Source organism: Hypanus sabinus, chromosome 13 (genome assembly GCF_030144855.1).
Source record: "Hypanus sabinus isolate sHypSab1 chromosome 13, sHypSab1.hap1, whole genome shotgun sequence".
NCBI lineage: Eukaryota > Metazoa > Chordata > Chondrichthyes > Myliobatiformes > Dasyatidae > Hypanus > Hypanus sabinus.
The window spans coordinates 90,844,571-90,859,089 of record NC_082718.1 but is presented as its reverse complement, the minus strand read 5'-3'; the positions used below and the strand labels follow the sequence as shown (position 1 = coordinate 90,859,089).

Here is a 14,519-nt window from a genome sequence, read left to right as displayed (position 1 = left end):
TAGATTGAGAATAAGAGGTCAGTTATTTAAAACAGAGTTGAGGAAGAGCTTCTTCTCCCAGAGAGTTGTGGAGGTGTGGAATGCACTGCCTCGGAAGACGGTGGAGGCCAATTCTCTGGATGCTTTCAAGAAGGAGCTAGATAGATATCTGATGGATAGGGGAATCAAGGGATATGGGGACAAGGCAGGGACTGGGTATTGATAGTGAATGATCAGCCATGATCTCAGAATAGCGGTGCAGACTCTGCACCTATTGTCTATATTGTCTGTTACTATTAACCTCATATCAATCACTAACCAAGAACAGCTGATGGTAAGCTGCCTCTGGGTCTCATCCAATTCCATTAATTTTTTACTCAGTAGATTTTTAGTGTTTTGGAAAAAACTGTTCTCTGATTTCCAATTAATAATATAAACCAATAATTTCTTGAAATTGCTCTGTATTCTCATAAATACCCTCTTGTTAGCATTAGAAAACAGATGTGTTGGTCAAAAGAAGGACTATCACGAAAGTGGTGGTTCCCTATTTCAATATGTATATTTGTGCCTCCCCCTTTTGAGTGTATCATTAATCCAGAGTCCAGAGCAGGGTTGATTTGTCCCATGTGGCACTGATTGGAGTTGCCAGAAATATTTTGCCATGATATCTATATTTTTAAAAAAACATTCTTGCAGTAACGATTAGTTTAATTTTTATCATTGCAGCACAATGGCACTACAGCAAACACAACTACTTCTGTATATGCATAGTTTGGAATCGGTAAATATGGATATCCACCAAAATAATACTGAGGCAATGGCTGTGGTACTTTGCCACTTGGCAGAACTTCATGCAGAACAGGTGAGTTGGCTCTGATGAGGGTTTTTGTTGGTTTTTTTCATGCAGACATTACTTGCTAAATGTACAAATCAAACATTTTGACTTGGAGGCAGACACGATTGCAGATGCTGAAATCTGGAGCTAAAAATAGATGATCTAGAAAGGCTACACCAGTCACACTTTGTTCATATTTAACAAGTATTATGTAATTTCAATGTGCATTATTTAGTTAAGACCATTTACTTAAACAATATTTTCTTAAGACTAGTTTAAGTTTGTCAAATCAGCTGATTCGCACTTCTTGGGTTGTAATTCGTTTCAAATTGGCTTGTGTACTACTGAAAAGAATGACAATCATATAACTTCATTGAGACTTCCTGGCAAAGCAGAGCTCCAGAGATGACTTCTTTAGTTAAAATAGAAGCAACTGATCATCAGGCTCCCTTTAATTTAGACCAACTCCTTGTTTTCTCTCTGATTTCTGCCTCTGAAAGAGACCTAAGCATCAGAAATGCTGTGATAATTTAATGTTCGGCATATATTTGACTGTGAGTAATGCAAAAGTTTTCTTTTTTGGACATAGGGCTTTTACTCAGCTGCTTCTGAAATCCTGAAACACTTAAAAGATCGATTCCCTCCCCACAGTCAGCATGCAAAGGTATACTGACAATTTACTGTTTGCTGATTTTTCTAAAAAGGAATAATTGTCATCATGAGAGTTATGAATGTATGTGTAACATTGTTACTTTTGTTCAGATCAAGGAGAATTATTTGTTTAAAAATTTCAATATTTGTATAGATATTAAGTAAATAGCAATTGGACATATTGTTCTTTGAACTTGGGAATTCTAATTACTGAAGGATAGACAGTTCCTCATCTGGCAACTTGATTGGATCTGCAGATTGCTACTTTTAGTAAACTCTGGAAATTGATACATTTACTATTTGGCCATAAGACACAGGAGCAGAATTAGGTCATTTGACCCATTGAGTCTGCTCTGCCATTCAGTCATGGCTGATCCCTTTTCCCCTCCTCAGCCCCACCCTCTGGCCTCCCTGCCCCCATAACCTTTGATGCCATTGTCAGTCAAGAATCTATTAATCTCCTCCTTAAAATACTATATGATCTGATCTCTACAGCTGTCTGTGGTAACAAATTACCAACCTCTGGCTAAAGAAATTTCTCCGCGACTCTGTTTTTAATGGATGCCCCTCTATTTTGAGGCTGTGCCCTGTTGTCCTAGACTCCACCACCATGGGAAACATCCTTTTCACATCTACTCTGTCTTGGTCTTCAACATTCGAAAGGTTTCAATGAGATCTCTTCTTTTCTGCCCCCCCACTTCCTTCTAAATTCCAGCAAGTAAAGGCCCAGGTCATCAAACATTCCTTGTATAATAACCCTTTCATTCCTGAAATCATCTTTGTGAACCTCCTTGGAACCATCTCCAATGCCAGCACTTCTTAGGTAAGGAACCCAAAACTGTTTACAATACTCAAGGTGAGGCCTCACCAGTGACTTATAAATCCTCAGCAATGCATCCCTGCTGTTATATTCTAGACCTCTTGAAATGAATGCTAACATTGCATTTGCCTTCCTCACCACTGATTCAATCTGCAAGTTAACCTTTAGGGTGTTCCACACAAGGACTCCTAAGTCCCTTTGCATCTCAGATCTTTGGATTTTCTCCCCATTTAGAAAATAGTCTGGACATTCATTTCTTCTACCAAAGTGCATGACCATGCATTTTCCAACATTGTATTTCATTTGCCACTTTCATGCCCCTTCTCCTAATCTAAGTCATTCTGCAGTCTTCCTGATTCCTCAACATTACCTGCCCCTCCACCAATCTTCATATCATCTGCAAACTTGGCAACAAAGCCGTCTATACCATCATCTAAATCATTGATATACAGCATAAAAAGAAGCGGTCCCAACACCAACACCTGCGGAACACCACTAGTCACTGACAGCCAACCAGAAAAGGATCCTTTTATTTCCACTTGCTGCTTCCTACTAATCAGCCAATGCTTTAACCATGCCAGTAACTTGCTTGTAATTCCATGGGATCTTAACTTGGTAAGCAACCTCATGTGGAGCACCTTGTCAAAGGCCTTCTGAAAATCCAAATATACCACATCCACTGCATCCCTTTTATGTATCCTACTTGCAATCTCCACAAGAATTCCAACAGGTTTGTCAGGCAACATTTTCCCTTAAGGAAACCATGCTGACTTTGTCCTATCTTGTCCTATGCCACCAAATGCTCCATAACCTCATCCTTAACAATTGATTCCAAAATCTTCCCAACCACTAAGGTCAGGCTAACTGGTCCATAATTTCTTTTCTGCTGCCTCCTTCCTTTCTTAGAGTGGAGTGGCATTTACAATTTTCTTGTCCTCCTGAACCAGGCCAGAGTCCAATGATTTTTGAAAAATTATTACTAGTGCCTCCCTAAGGTGCAGTGCATCTGGTCCGGGTGACTTACGCACCTTTAAGTCTTTCAGCTTTCTGAGCACCTTCTCCTCTGTAATAGTAACTGCACTCATTTCTCTTCCCTCACACTCTTCAACACCTGGCATACTGCTAGTGTCTTCCACACTGATGCAAAATACTCCTTTAGTTCATCTGCCTTCTCCTTGTTCCAGCCACCCCCCCGCCATTATTATTTCTCCAGCCTCCTTTTCTAGCAGTCTTATATCTACTCTCACTTCTCTTTTACTTTTTATATATACTTGAAAAATCTTTTTTTATCCACCTTGATACTGCTTGTTAGCTTGCTTTCATATTTCATCTTTTCCTTCCTAATGATTCTTTCAGTTGCTTTCTGTAAGTGTTTAAAAGCTTCACAATCCTCTATCTTCTGCTAATTTTTGCTTTGTTGTTTGCCCTCTCTTTTGCTTTTACATTAGCTTTGACTTACCTTGTCAGCTACAGTTGTACTATTTTACTGTTTGAGTATTTCTTTGTTTTCGGAATACATCTGTCCTGCACTGTCCTCATTTTCCCCAGAAACTTAAAGCCATTTCTACTCTGCTGTCTTTGGCCACCTTCTCTCTCATACCACTGTCATTTCCTTTACTCTGCTGAAATACTGCTACATCTGACATTACTTTCTCCCTTATGAAGTTTCAAATTGAACTCAATCATATTGTCATCACTGCTTCCTAAGGGGTTTTTTTTACCTTAAGTTCACTAGTTGCTTCCGGTTCATTACACCTAACACAGTATTGCTGATCCCCTAGTAGACTCAATGACAGGCTGCTCTAAAAAGCCATCTCATAAGCATTCAACAAATTCACCCTCTTGAGTTCCATTACCAACCTGATTTTCCCAATCTACCTGCACGTTATAATCTCCCATGACTATCATAACATTGCTCTTTGACACGCCTTATCTATTGTATTCTGTAGTCCACATCTCAGCTACCATTTGGAGGCCTATATATAACTGCCATCACAGTCCTTTTACCCTCGCAGTTTCTTAACTCAAACCACAAGGATTCGACATCTTCCAATCCTATGTCATATATTTTTGATGCCATTCTTTACCAGCAGAGCCATGCAACCCTCTCTACCTACCTTCCTATCTCTCCAATACAGTGTGTAAGCTTGTTCATTCAGCTCCCTACTAAAACCATCCTTTAGCCACGACTCAGTGATGGTTTCATCATACTCGACAATCTGTAAAAGTGCAACAAGATCATCTACCTTACTTCTTGTGCACTATGCACTGAGACAAACACTGAGTACTGTATTTTCTACCCTTTTTGATTCTGCATCCCAAATGCACCCTAATGGCTGCAATTCTGCCCTGTCATCTTCCCACCCTTCCTAATAGTCTGACTACAAGCTTTCTTTGTTTCATCCTATCCTGCGTCCCTTCATTCTGGTTCTCACTCCCCTGCCAAATTAGTTTAAACTCTCCCCAACAGCTCTAACAAACCTGTCCGCAAGAATATTGGTGCTCCTCGGGTTCAGACGCATCTCATCCGTTTTGTACAGGTCATACCTCTCCAAGAAGAGATCCCAATGATCCAAGAACCTGCAGCCCTGCCCCCTGCACCAGATCAGCTACGCATTTATCTGCCAAATCATCCTGTTTCTACCCTCATTGGCATGTGGCACAGGTAGCAATCCAAAAATTACTACCCTGGAGGTCCTGCTTCTCAGCTTTCTGCCTAGCTCTCTAAATTCTCTCTTCAGGACCACTTCGCTTTTCCTTCCTATGCTATTGGTACCAATATGTACCAAGACACCTGGCTGCTCCCCCTCCCCCTCCCCCTCCAAAATGCTGTGTACGCGATGAGAGATGTCCCTGACCCTGGCACTTGGGAGGCAGCATACCATTAAGGTGTCCTATTCACGTCTGCAAAACCTCCTCTCTGTTCCTCTGACTATTGAGTCCCCTATCACTACCACTCTCCTCTTCTCCCTCTTTCCCTTCTGCACCACGGACACATGCTCAGTGCCAGTAACCTGGTCTCCGTTGCATTCTCCTGGGAGGTCATGCCCTGTAACAGTGTCCAAAACGGTTGAGGGGAATGGCCACAGGGGTGCTCTGTGCTTACTGCTTATTCACCATCCAATTTCTTCTCCTGATGGTCATCCAGTTACCCACCTCCTACAACTTAGGGGTGACTACCTCCCTGTAACTCCAATCGATGATCTCACTCTCCTGTACAAGCTGAAGGTCATCCAGCTGCTGCTCCAGATCCCTAACACCGTCTTCAAGGAGCTGCAGCTGGGTGCACTTCACACAGATGTAGCTCCCTAGCATGAAAAACACACAATGGCAATTTAAACTACACTAAGTACCCCTGACACAGTAAGAAAAAAAGAAACTTACAAAAATTTACCCAGAACCATTGCCACTTCTGTGCCTAAGCCTCCTTTGAGCCAAAGCCCAACACTCCCACTTTCACCACTGACACACTCCCAACAGCTGCTCCGCTTGTCCCTTGTATACATTTATTTACTCCTCTCTGCTCTGCTCCCGCTGCTGACTGACCGCCAGAACGACACTGAATGCCTGCGAAGCGTTTAAATGAGTGCCACCAACCTGCGAGAAATCTCTCTGCACTGTTCCCGCCGCTGATTGGGACATCGGAATGATACTGAACGCCTGTGAAGCTCTCCTTTTAAACGAGCACTGCTGACCTGCAAGAAATTTCTCTGCGTTCTTTTCAAATACTCATATGAGCCTTGTTGCTGCTTTAACCGTCCTTGCAGCTAGGTAGAATTGGACTGCTTTTGGATTATAGGTTTCTTACCATAACCAGCCATATTCCCCCCCCCCCCCATCTCCCTCCAAGACATCAGAAAAGAAGAAAGCCATTAACCTCCTAACAAAAAGGGAACGAGACTAAGGAAGACTCCTAATAACTAAACTTAACCCAGCAACACTAGGATATGTGTCCATGCATGGGTTAATTTTGACTGATGGTTTCAAAGAATAGCTCATTGTAACTCTACTTTGCTTCTTTCCTAGCCATTGGTTATTTCAATGGATTTGACTGGAAGAAATTGGTGAAATGTAGTAAACACTGATATGTTAAATCCTTTTTCTAACTAGTTTAAAGGAACTTAATTAAAAGCTGAAGACCTATTTGAAATAGATTTTGAATTGAGTTTGCAAAGCATTGCACCAAAGCAGTTATGTTGTTTCTCTACACTTGTGCCATGACTTAAAATAGTCAGGAGTTTCTGGTGGAAACCTGAGATTTTCATTCGCAGTGACATGACAATATGGTAACTCATGATAAATTATCTATTTGAGCTGTTCAAATACAGCATACTTCCGGTAAGATGGTGGTGAGTTTGATTGCAGAGGTTTCTATGGGTCAACCAAAGTAAATAGCCATAAATTTGATGCTGGTAAGTAATTGCATTATTAGGATTTTTAATGCCATAAAATATATTGCTATTATTCATCTATAGTTTTGTATGTTGCTTTTAATGCTTTATTACTCTTCCTGAAAGCTTTGGATGCTATTTGAGCAAAACATCCAGTTTAATCGAGCTATGTGTGATGGGAAGTACCAGAGAGCTGACTCCCTAATTCCTGGAATAGCAGCACTGAATGAGCCAGAAGGATTGTATAGGTAAGTGTACGGAATAGTCAACAGAATTGTTCGGAACAACATTAATGTTAATAACTTCATAATAAAATATCATTCACTTAACTAATACTGCACAATGTACATTTTTGTAAGAACTTCAATTTAAGGTGGAACTCTGTGCAAAATATTTGATCTTTTAATTTAAAGAGTAATAGTACTCTACAGTCTATCTAGTCCATGTCAAACTATTAATCTGGCTAGTCCCATTGACCTCCACCCAGGAGGGCCCTCTGTACCCCTCCCATCCATGTACCTATCCAAATTTCTCTTAAGTGTTGAAATTGAACCCACATCCACCACTTCCACTGGCAGCTCGATCCACTTTCCCTGAGTGAAGGTGTTCCCCTTAAACATTACAGCTTTCATCCTTAACCCGTGACCTTTTCAGTGGAAAAAACCTGCATGCCTTTACCCTATCTACAGTGGCATGCAAAAGTTTGGGCACCCCTAGTCAAAGTTTCTGTTACTGTGAATAGTTAAATGAATAGAAGATGAACTGATCTCCAAAAGTCATAAAGTTAAAGATGAAACATTCTTTTCAACATTTTAAACAAGATTAGTGTATTATTTTTGTTTTGTACAATTTTAGAGTGGAAAAAAAAAGGAAAGGAGCACCATGCAAAAGTTTGGGCACCCCAAAAGATTTGAGCTTCCAGATAACTTCTACCAAGGTCTCAGACCTTAATACGCTTGCTAGGGCTATGGCTTGTTCACAGTCTTCGTTAGGAAAGACCAGGTGATGCAAATTTCAAAGCTTTATAAATACCCTGACTCCTCAAACCTTGTCCCAACAATTAGCAGCCATGGGCCTAGCACTCTGAAAATTTAAAATGAATGATGCTCACAAAGCAGGAGAAGGCTATAAAAGGATAGCAAAGCGTTTTCAGGTAGCCATTTCCTCAGTTTGTAATGTAATTAAGAAATGGCAGTTAACAGGTGGAGGTCAAGCTGAGGTCTAGAAGACCAAGAAAACTTTCCGAGAGAACTGTTTGTAGGATTGCCAGAAAGGCAAATCAGAATCCCCGTTTGACCGCAAAAGACCTTCAGAAAGATGTAGCAGACTCTGGAGTGTTGCTGCTCTGTTCTACTGTGTGGTGACACTGCACAAATACGACCTTCATGGAAGAGTCACCAGAAGAAAACCTTTCCTGCGTCCTCACCACAAAATTCAGCGTCAGAAGTTTGCAAAGGAACACCTAAACAAGCCTGACGCATTTTGGAAACAAGTCCTGTGGACTGATGAAGTTAAAATAGAACTTTTTGGCCACAATGAGCAAAGGTATGTTTGGAGAAAAAAGGGTGCAGAATTTCATGAGAAGAACACCTCTCCAACTGTTAAGCAACGGAGGTGGATCGATCATGCTATGGACTTGTGTTGCAGCCGTGGCACGGGGAACATTTCACTGGTAGAGGGAAGAATGAATTCAATTAAATACCAGCAAATTCTGGAAGCAAACATCACACTGTCTGTAAAAAAAAAAGCTGAAGGTGAAAAAAGGATGGCTGCTTACAACAGGATAATGATCCTAAACACACCTCAAAATCCACAATGGACTACCTCAAGAGGCACAAGCTGAAGGTTTTGCCATGCCCCTCACAGTCCCCCGACCTAAACATCATTAGATATCTGTGGATAGACCTCAAAAGAGCAGTGCATGCAAAACGGCCCAAAAATCTCACAGATCTAGAAGCTCTTTGCAAGGAAGAAAAGGTGAAAATCCCCCAAACAAGAATTGAAAGACTCTTAGCTGGCTACAGAAAGCATTTACAAGCTGTGATACTTGCCAAAGGGGCTGTTACTAAGTACTGACCAAGGTGCCCAAATTTTTGCTTTGGGCCCTTTTCCTTTTTTGTTATTTTGAAACTGTAAAAGATGGAAATAAAAAAAGTAATCTTGCTTAAAATATTAAAGAAATGTGTCATCTTTAACTTTATGCCTTTTGGAAATCAGGTCATTTTTTACTCGCTTAGCTATTCACAGTAACAAAGTTTGACCAGGGGTGTCCAAACTTGCATGCCACGTATACCCCTCATTCTGTCAAATCTCCCCTCATTCTCCTATGCTCTAGACAATAAAGTGCTAACCTATTCAGACTTTCCCCTCTAAGAAAGGTCCTCAAGTCCTAGCAACATCCTTGTAAAGTTTCTCTGCATGCTATCAATCTTACTGACATCTTTCCTATAGGTAGTTGGCCTAAACTGAACACAAATTCCAAATTAGGCCTCACCAACATCTTATAGAACTTCAACATAACATTCCGACACCTGCACTCAGTACTTTTGATTATGAAGGCCAATTAGCCAAAAGCATTCTTTTTGATCCTATCTATCTATGATGCTACTTCCAAGGAATTATGGATCTGTATTCCCAGATCCCTCTGTTCTATCACATTCCTCAATGCCCCACTGCTCACAATGTTATTCCATTCTTGGTTTGCCTTCCCAAGTGCAACACCTCACATTTGTCTGCATTAAATTGCATCTGCTACTTTTCAGCCTATTCTTCCAGCTGGTCCAGGTCCTGCTGCAAACTTTAATAGCCTTCCTCACTGTCCACTGCACTCCCCAATCTTGATGTCATTCACAAATTTGCTGATCCAGTTTATTATATTAGCACCCAAGTCTTTGACATAAATGACAAATGTCAATGGACCCAGCACCAATCCCTACAGCACACAACTAGTCACAGGCCTCCAGTCAGAGAGGCAACCATTTATCACTCTTCGGCTTCTGCGAAACCAAAGTCTAAGCCAAGCGACTGAACCTTCTTGACCAACCTCCCATGTAAGGCCTTACTGAAGTCCATGTAGACAATATCCACTGCCCTGGCTTCATCAACTTTTTGGTAACTTCCTCAAAACTCTATAAAATTGGTTTTAGAACGATAACTTTTGAGGACTTACTTGACTAATTTCTTGAATGATAAAAATAAATTTGTTCATCTTGTATCTTTTAAAAGAATGCTCTTTCAAATTACGAAAACCTTATTTGTTTTAAAAAGTGGAGTTTTCATGCTCTCTTCTATTTTGTCACCAAACATGAGCACCATAGAGGGTGTTATATTGTTAGATATCACCTGGTCTGCAAATGTCTCTCGAGTCACAACAAAGACCTCTCATTCAATGTCAGCAAGATCAAAGAGCTGATTATTGACCAGGAGGAGGAAACCGGAAGTCCCTCGTTGGGGGATCAGAGGTGGAGAGGGTCAACAACTTTAAAATCCTTAGTGTTATCATTTCAGAGGATCTGTTCTGGGTCCAGCACAAGTACCATTACAAATAAAGCATGGAAGAATCTCTACCTAGAAGCTTGCGAAGATTCAGCCATCTAAAACTTCAACAAATGTCCATAGATGTTTGGTGTAGAGTATATTAACCAGTTGAATCATGGCCTGGTATGGAAACACCAATACCCTTGCATGGAAAAACCTATAAAAAGTGGAGGATACGGCCCAGTCCGTCATGAGTAATGACCTCCCCACCATTGAGCGAATCTACATGGTGCTGTCGCAGAAAAGCGGCATCCACCATCAAGGACCTCCACCATTCAGGCCATGCTGTCTTCTCACTGCTGCCATCAGAAAGAAGGCACAGGAGCTTCAGGACCTGCACCACCAGGTTCAGCAACAGTTATTACCCCTTTGCTGAACTGTTCCCACTGAACCAGACTCACTTTCAAGGACTCTTCAATAAGTATTGAGAACATGAAATGCTTATTTATTCATTATTGTTATTATTTTTATTTCTTAATTTTTGTATATGCAGTTAGGGTGTTTTTTTGCACATTGGTTGTTGTCCGTCCCTGTTGGGTGTGGTCTTTTATTGCTTCTATTGTGCTTCTTGTATTTACGGTGATTGCCAGCAAGAAAATGAATCTCAGGGTTGTTTGTGGTGATGTATATGTACTTTGAAAATAAACTTACTTTGACTTCTGGTATTGAATATCTCCTCGGTTTGGTAATAGACTGTTTAGACTCTTGTTTTAGTGAATTGATCCCGATGTATCTTTTTAGATTGGCATAAAATCATCATCCTAGAAGTTGGTAGTAATATATGGAAAGATTAATAAGGAATGTTAGAGCTTTAAGATAAAGGAATATAGAAAAGCTGTGAACAGCAGGTATTCTAAAGGAAATGCCTGGATTCGGTTTTATTGAATTAAGTTGCATTTCGATGAGATTCCCCCACTATATTCCTGGAGTGTCTGAATTCCAAATTCCTGTCACCTCTTTTTTCCATCTCACTATTCCTGTCTGTCTAAGGCACCTGCACTGTTTTAACTGTAAGTACAATGTAAGCCTGAGGAGCAGAACCTCTTCACATTGCTGATTTCCAGGCCACATTGAAACTCATCAGTTGTTGGGCAACTGGCTCTCTTGTTTGTGTCACACTGGCCTGTTCCTCTCCAAATGAACTCTCCCTCCAGTTTTGTCACATTTCACAACTTAGAGATGCTCTTCTATTTCTCTAAATGCCCTCATTAATTAAACAATACCTTTTTTTTGTTTCGGATGGTTCCCTATTCAAATATCTGTCACGTTTATCATATTTGTCCTAATTTGCTTCCTTTTGTTTATGTAACTAAAATGAAAATGTTGAAGTTAACTTTTTGAAGTTCTTCAATAAAAATTAATTTGCTGTTGGGAAATGGGGTCGGGGTGTTGGGGGAAAGGGGTTGGAGAAGGAATGCTTGACTGTGTTCCTTCAAGTTCATTGTCTTCTGCAAACATACCCAAGTAATTAATGCTTTTTTGCAGCAGCACATTACATCCATGACAAACATAAATTATATTTAATTTGCATGGTTTCTAAGCTATGTACATTGAATTATGATGATACAAATTTTAAATGTATTGCATATTGAATATAAATACATATTTTAATAAAAATATTTAAAATTATCAATTTGCCCTAATGTTTGACATCTTGCTGTTAAAATTGTGGCTCTTGAAAAGAGATGAATTATGTATGTAAGTAATGTGCAATGAATACTGGCTTATATTATTCATTTGAAAATTAATATTCGCAGAGTTTGACCTTCAGGACACTACTTAAATACAAATGGTTTCAGTTACCATAATCGGTGCTTTTGTGTCACATAGTATCATAATATGCATAAAATAGCATCTCCTCTACTCCAAGGACATAAATTTGCTGTGTGAGCCAGATTATGTTGTATTCAATGTGATGCTGAAAATATGTTAAAATTCTGTTGTATAAAATTCACTTATTTCTTTTGGTCCATAAAGGAAAGCTCTTGTTTTGAAAGCACAAAATCAAATCACAGAATCTTACAGGCTTCTGCAAAACCTGTTAATCCATTGTCAGAAAAAGAAGTCAACAGAAATGTTGATCAAGTAAGTTAGTGGTGAATACTTGTAAATGATTCTAAGTTTCTAAATGTCTCCAAGGTATGAAAGCTTTTTTGTAGATTCCCAAATCTTTTTAAGGCAATTTTGTCTCTAATACAATTATGGATACAACAAATGAAATACAAATTCATTCTGATATAATTTGTAAAGATAGTAGCGGTGTGCTACATGCAGTGCTGAAATAACGACACGGAGTCAGTAAACTGCAGTTAAAGAAGATTTTATTCGAACTTTGCGGCCTCGCTTTAAAGCCTCCCTGATCCCGGGCGCGGTTGCTGTAGGGGGCACGTACTCACAGTCCTGCGCGACCTTTTCCCTTTGTTGGTGAAGCAGACCTGGCACCCTTTTGGGACTGGCCTTTATGCCGGCACGCTGGCTATTTGTGAGCCGGCTCGAGTGCGCTAGGAAGTGGGTCACCACAAGATTATATTATTTTGTGATTGTTTGCATATCTAATTTTGTTTTTTTAAAACAAAATAGTTTGCTAAAACAAGAGCAGTATTATAGTTTAAGAATGATTACAGATACACAAGTATATATAATGGTATTAATATATTGAAAGAAGATGAACAATGAAAATCTGCAAGGGTGTTATCTAGGAGTTAACAATTCAAAAATGTTGATATGTAGTCAAAGTCTATTGTTAAAGTACCCGACAAATTTATTGTTAAAGTACCCGAAATCAGTGTCCCTCCCTCCCAAATATTGAAGACATTTTCTCATTTCTGTGTTCATTATCAATTCAGTCATTATGTACACTTTTGACTTGAAAACATAAGCACTTCTGATAAAGTTTGAATGCAAAACTGTCTAAATCTAATTGAACTCAGTGATCTTGGGAGGCACCTTTAGAAATGTACTGAAAATTACTAGATTCCGTACATATGTGGTGTGAGATTCTTGTTACTTCAGATCTGGCGTATTTCTGCCTTAAATATTAGTACACCGGCAATTAGTAATATAAATAGAATTAAACTCTGCCACTGATGTACAGTAGTTATTGCTAACTAAATTGTAGAAAAGTAATGAGGAAGACTATTCAGCTCTTCCTGGAGCTTTTGCCTGCTCAAGAAGTCCTGATATGCCACTCTATCTCTTCTTTGTAAAACCTGATTCTTTTTTTAACTGACTTTTGTTCTTTATGCCTTGACTATTTCAAAACCATCCTATTTGTTAGTTTAGGTGTTGGGCTTTGTGATTGAAATCTTAAACTTGCTTATTATAATCAGTTTCTCTGAAGTTAACACATGAAGGCAAATTTAACAATTAAGGGTTTTTCAATGGGATAGATAAGCTGTATAGTGAAATGGATTTCTCTGATGCAATAATACACACCTTGATGTGGTGAAATGTATGACCAGGCAGTTATAATAGCATCATTCTTAATTTCTTGATACTTCAAATTGAGAATAATCCTGAGAGATGTTGATGAGACACAAAATAACCCATGGTCTAATGTCAGTGTTATCAAAACACTGCTGGCTATCTTTTCTATAGACATACTGTAGGTTGAAATTAATGGGCTCCAGTTTAGTTGAAAAGGTTCAGAAAAGTTAGTTGTTCAGCTGTGATTTGGAAATGAAAAATGTATGATTAGCTATATTTCTACTGGAATTTTTTTTTTAAAACTGCATTTCATTTTTAAAAAAACCTTGTAATTTTAGAGTTCTTATTTTGGAGGCTGAACTTTTCTGGCGTTCGTCGTGTCATGCAGTGGCAGTTCCTTTACTCCTGAAAGCATTGGCTCTTAGTCGTGAATATCATTTGGAATATCTAACTTCAGAAGCCATCCTGCATTTGGCATTTTCACAGGTAAGTCTTGCCACAAATTTGAAGTTGCATATATAGCCATGCATGAGTCAAGGAATGCATATATTTATTTGGGTTTAAAATGAAAGAACTCCTCCACAGAGGTCATTTTGTACATTATCAAACCCTCTGATTGTAGCAGTTTGTTAATGATAATGTACCAACAGCAGCTCATTATAGAAACAGCATGATGACACGACAGCACTCCATTGCAGTGATGCCATTTTCTTTTATAACACCTATGCCTCATCAAACTTACATCCAAGCTTCCGTTACACACCCAGTTATAATCTTAAATTTTTGTACAGACTCAACATTATATTTGATTTTTTTTCACTCTGCCCTTTGCCATAGCAACATTACTATTTTAATCCCTGTAGACTTCAGGTGAAGCTTA

General features: G+C 39.3%; 1 protein-coding gene across 2 annotated transcripts in view; it reads left to right on the top strand.

The window, feature by feature from the left end:
* anapc5 (anaphase promoting complex subunit 5) overlaps positions 1–14,519 on the top strand; it is a 37,825-nt gene that overhangs the window by 20,068 nt on the left and 3,238 nt on the right. For both annotated transcript variants that reach the window (XM_059988190.1, XM_059988191.1), the window contains 5 exons: positions 706–841; positions 1,404–1,478; positions 6,803–6,924; positions 12,191–12,298; positions 13,978–14,125. In XM_059988190.1, the coding sequence (XP_059844173.1) occupies positions 706–841; positions 1,404–1,478; positions 6,803–6,924; positions 12,191–12,298; positions 13,978–14,125 (589 nt within the window). The remainder of the gene's footprint in view (positions 1–705; positions 842–1,403; positions 1,479–6,802; positions 6,925–12,190; positions 12,299–13,977; positions 14,126–14,519) is intronic.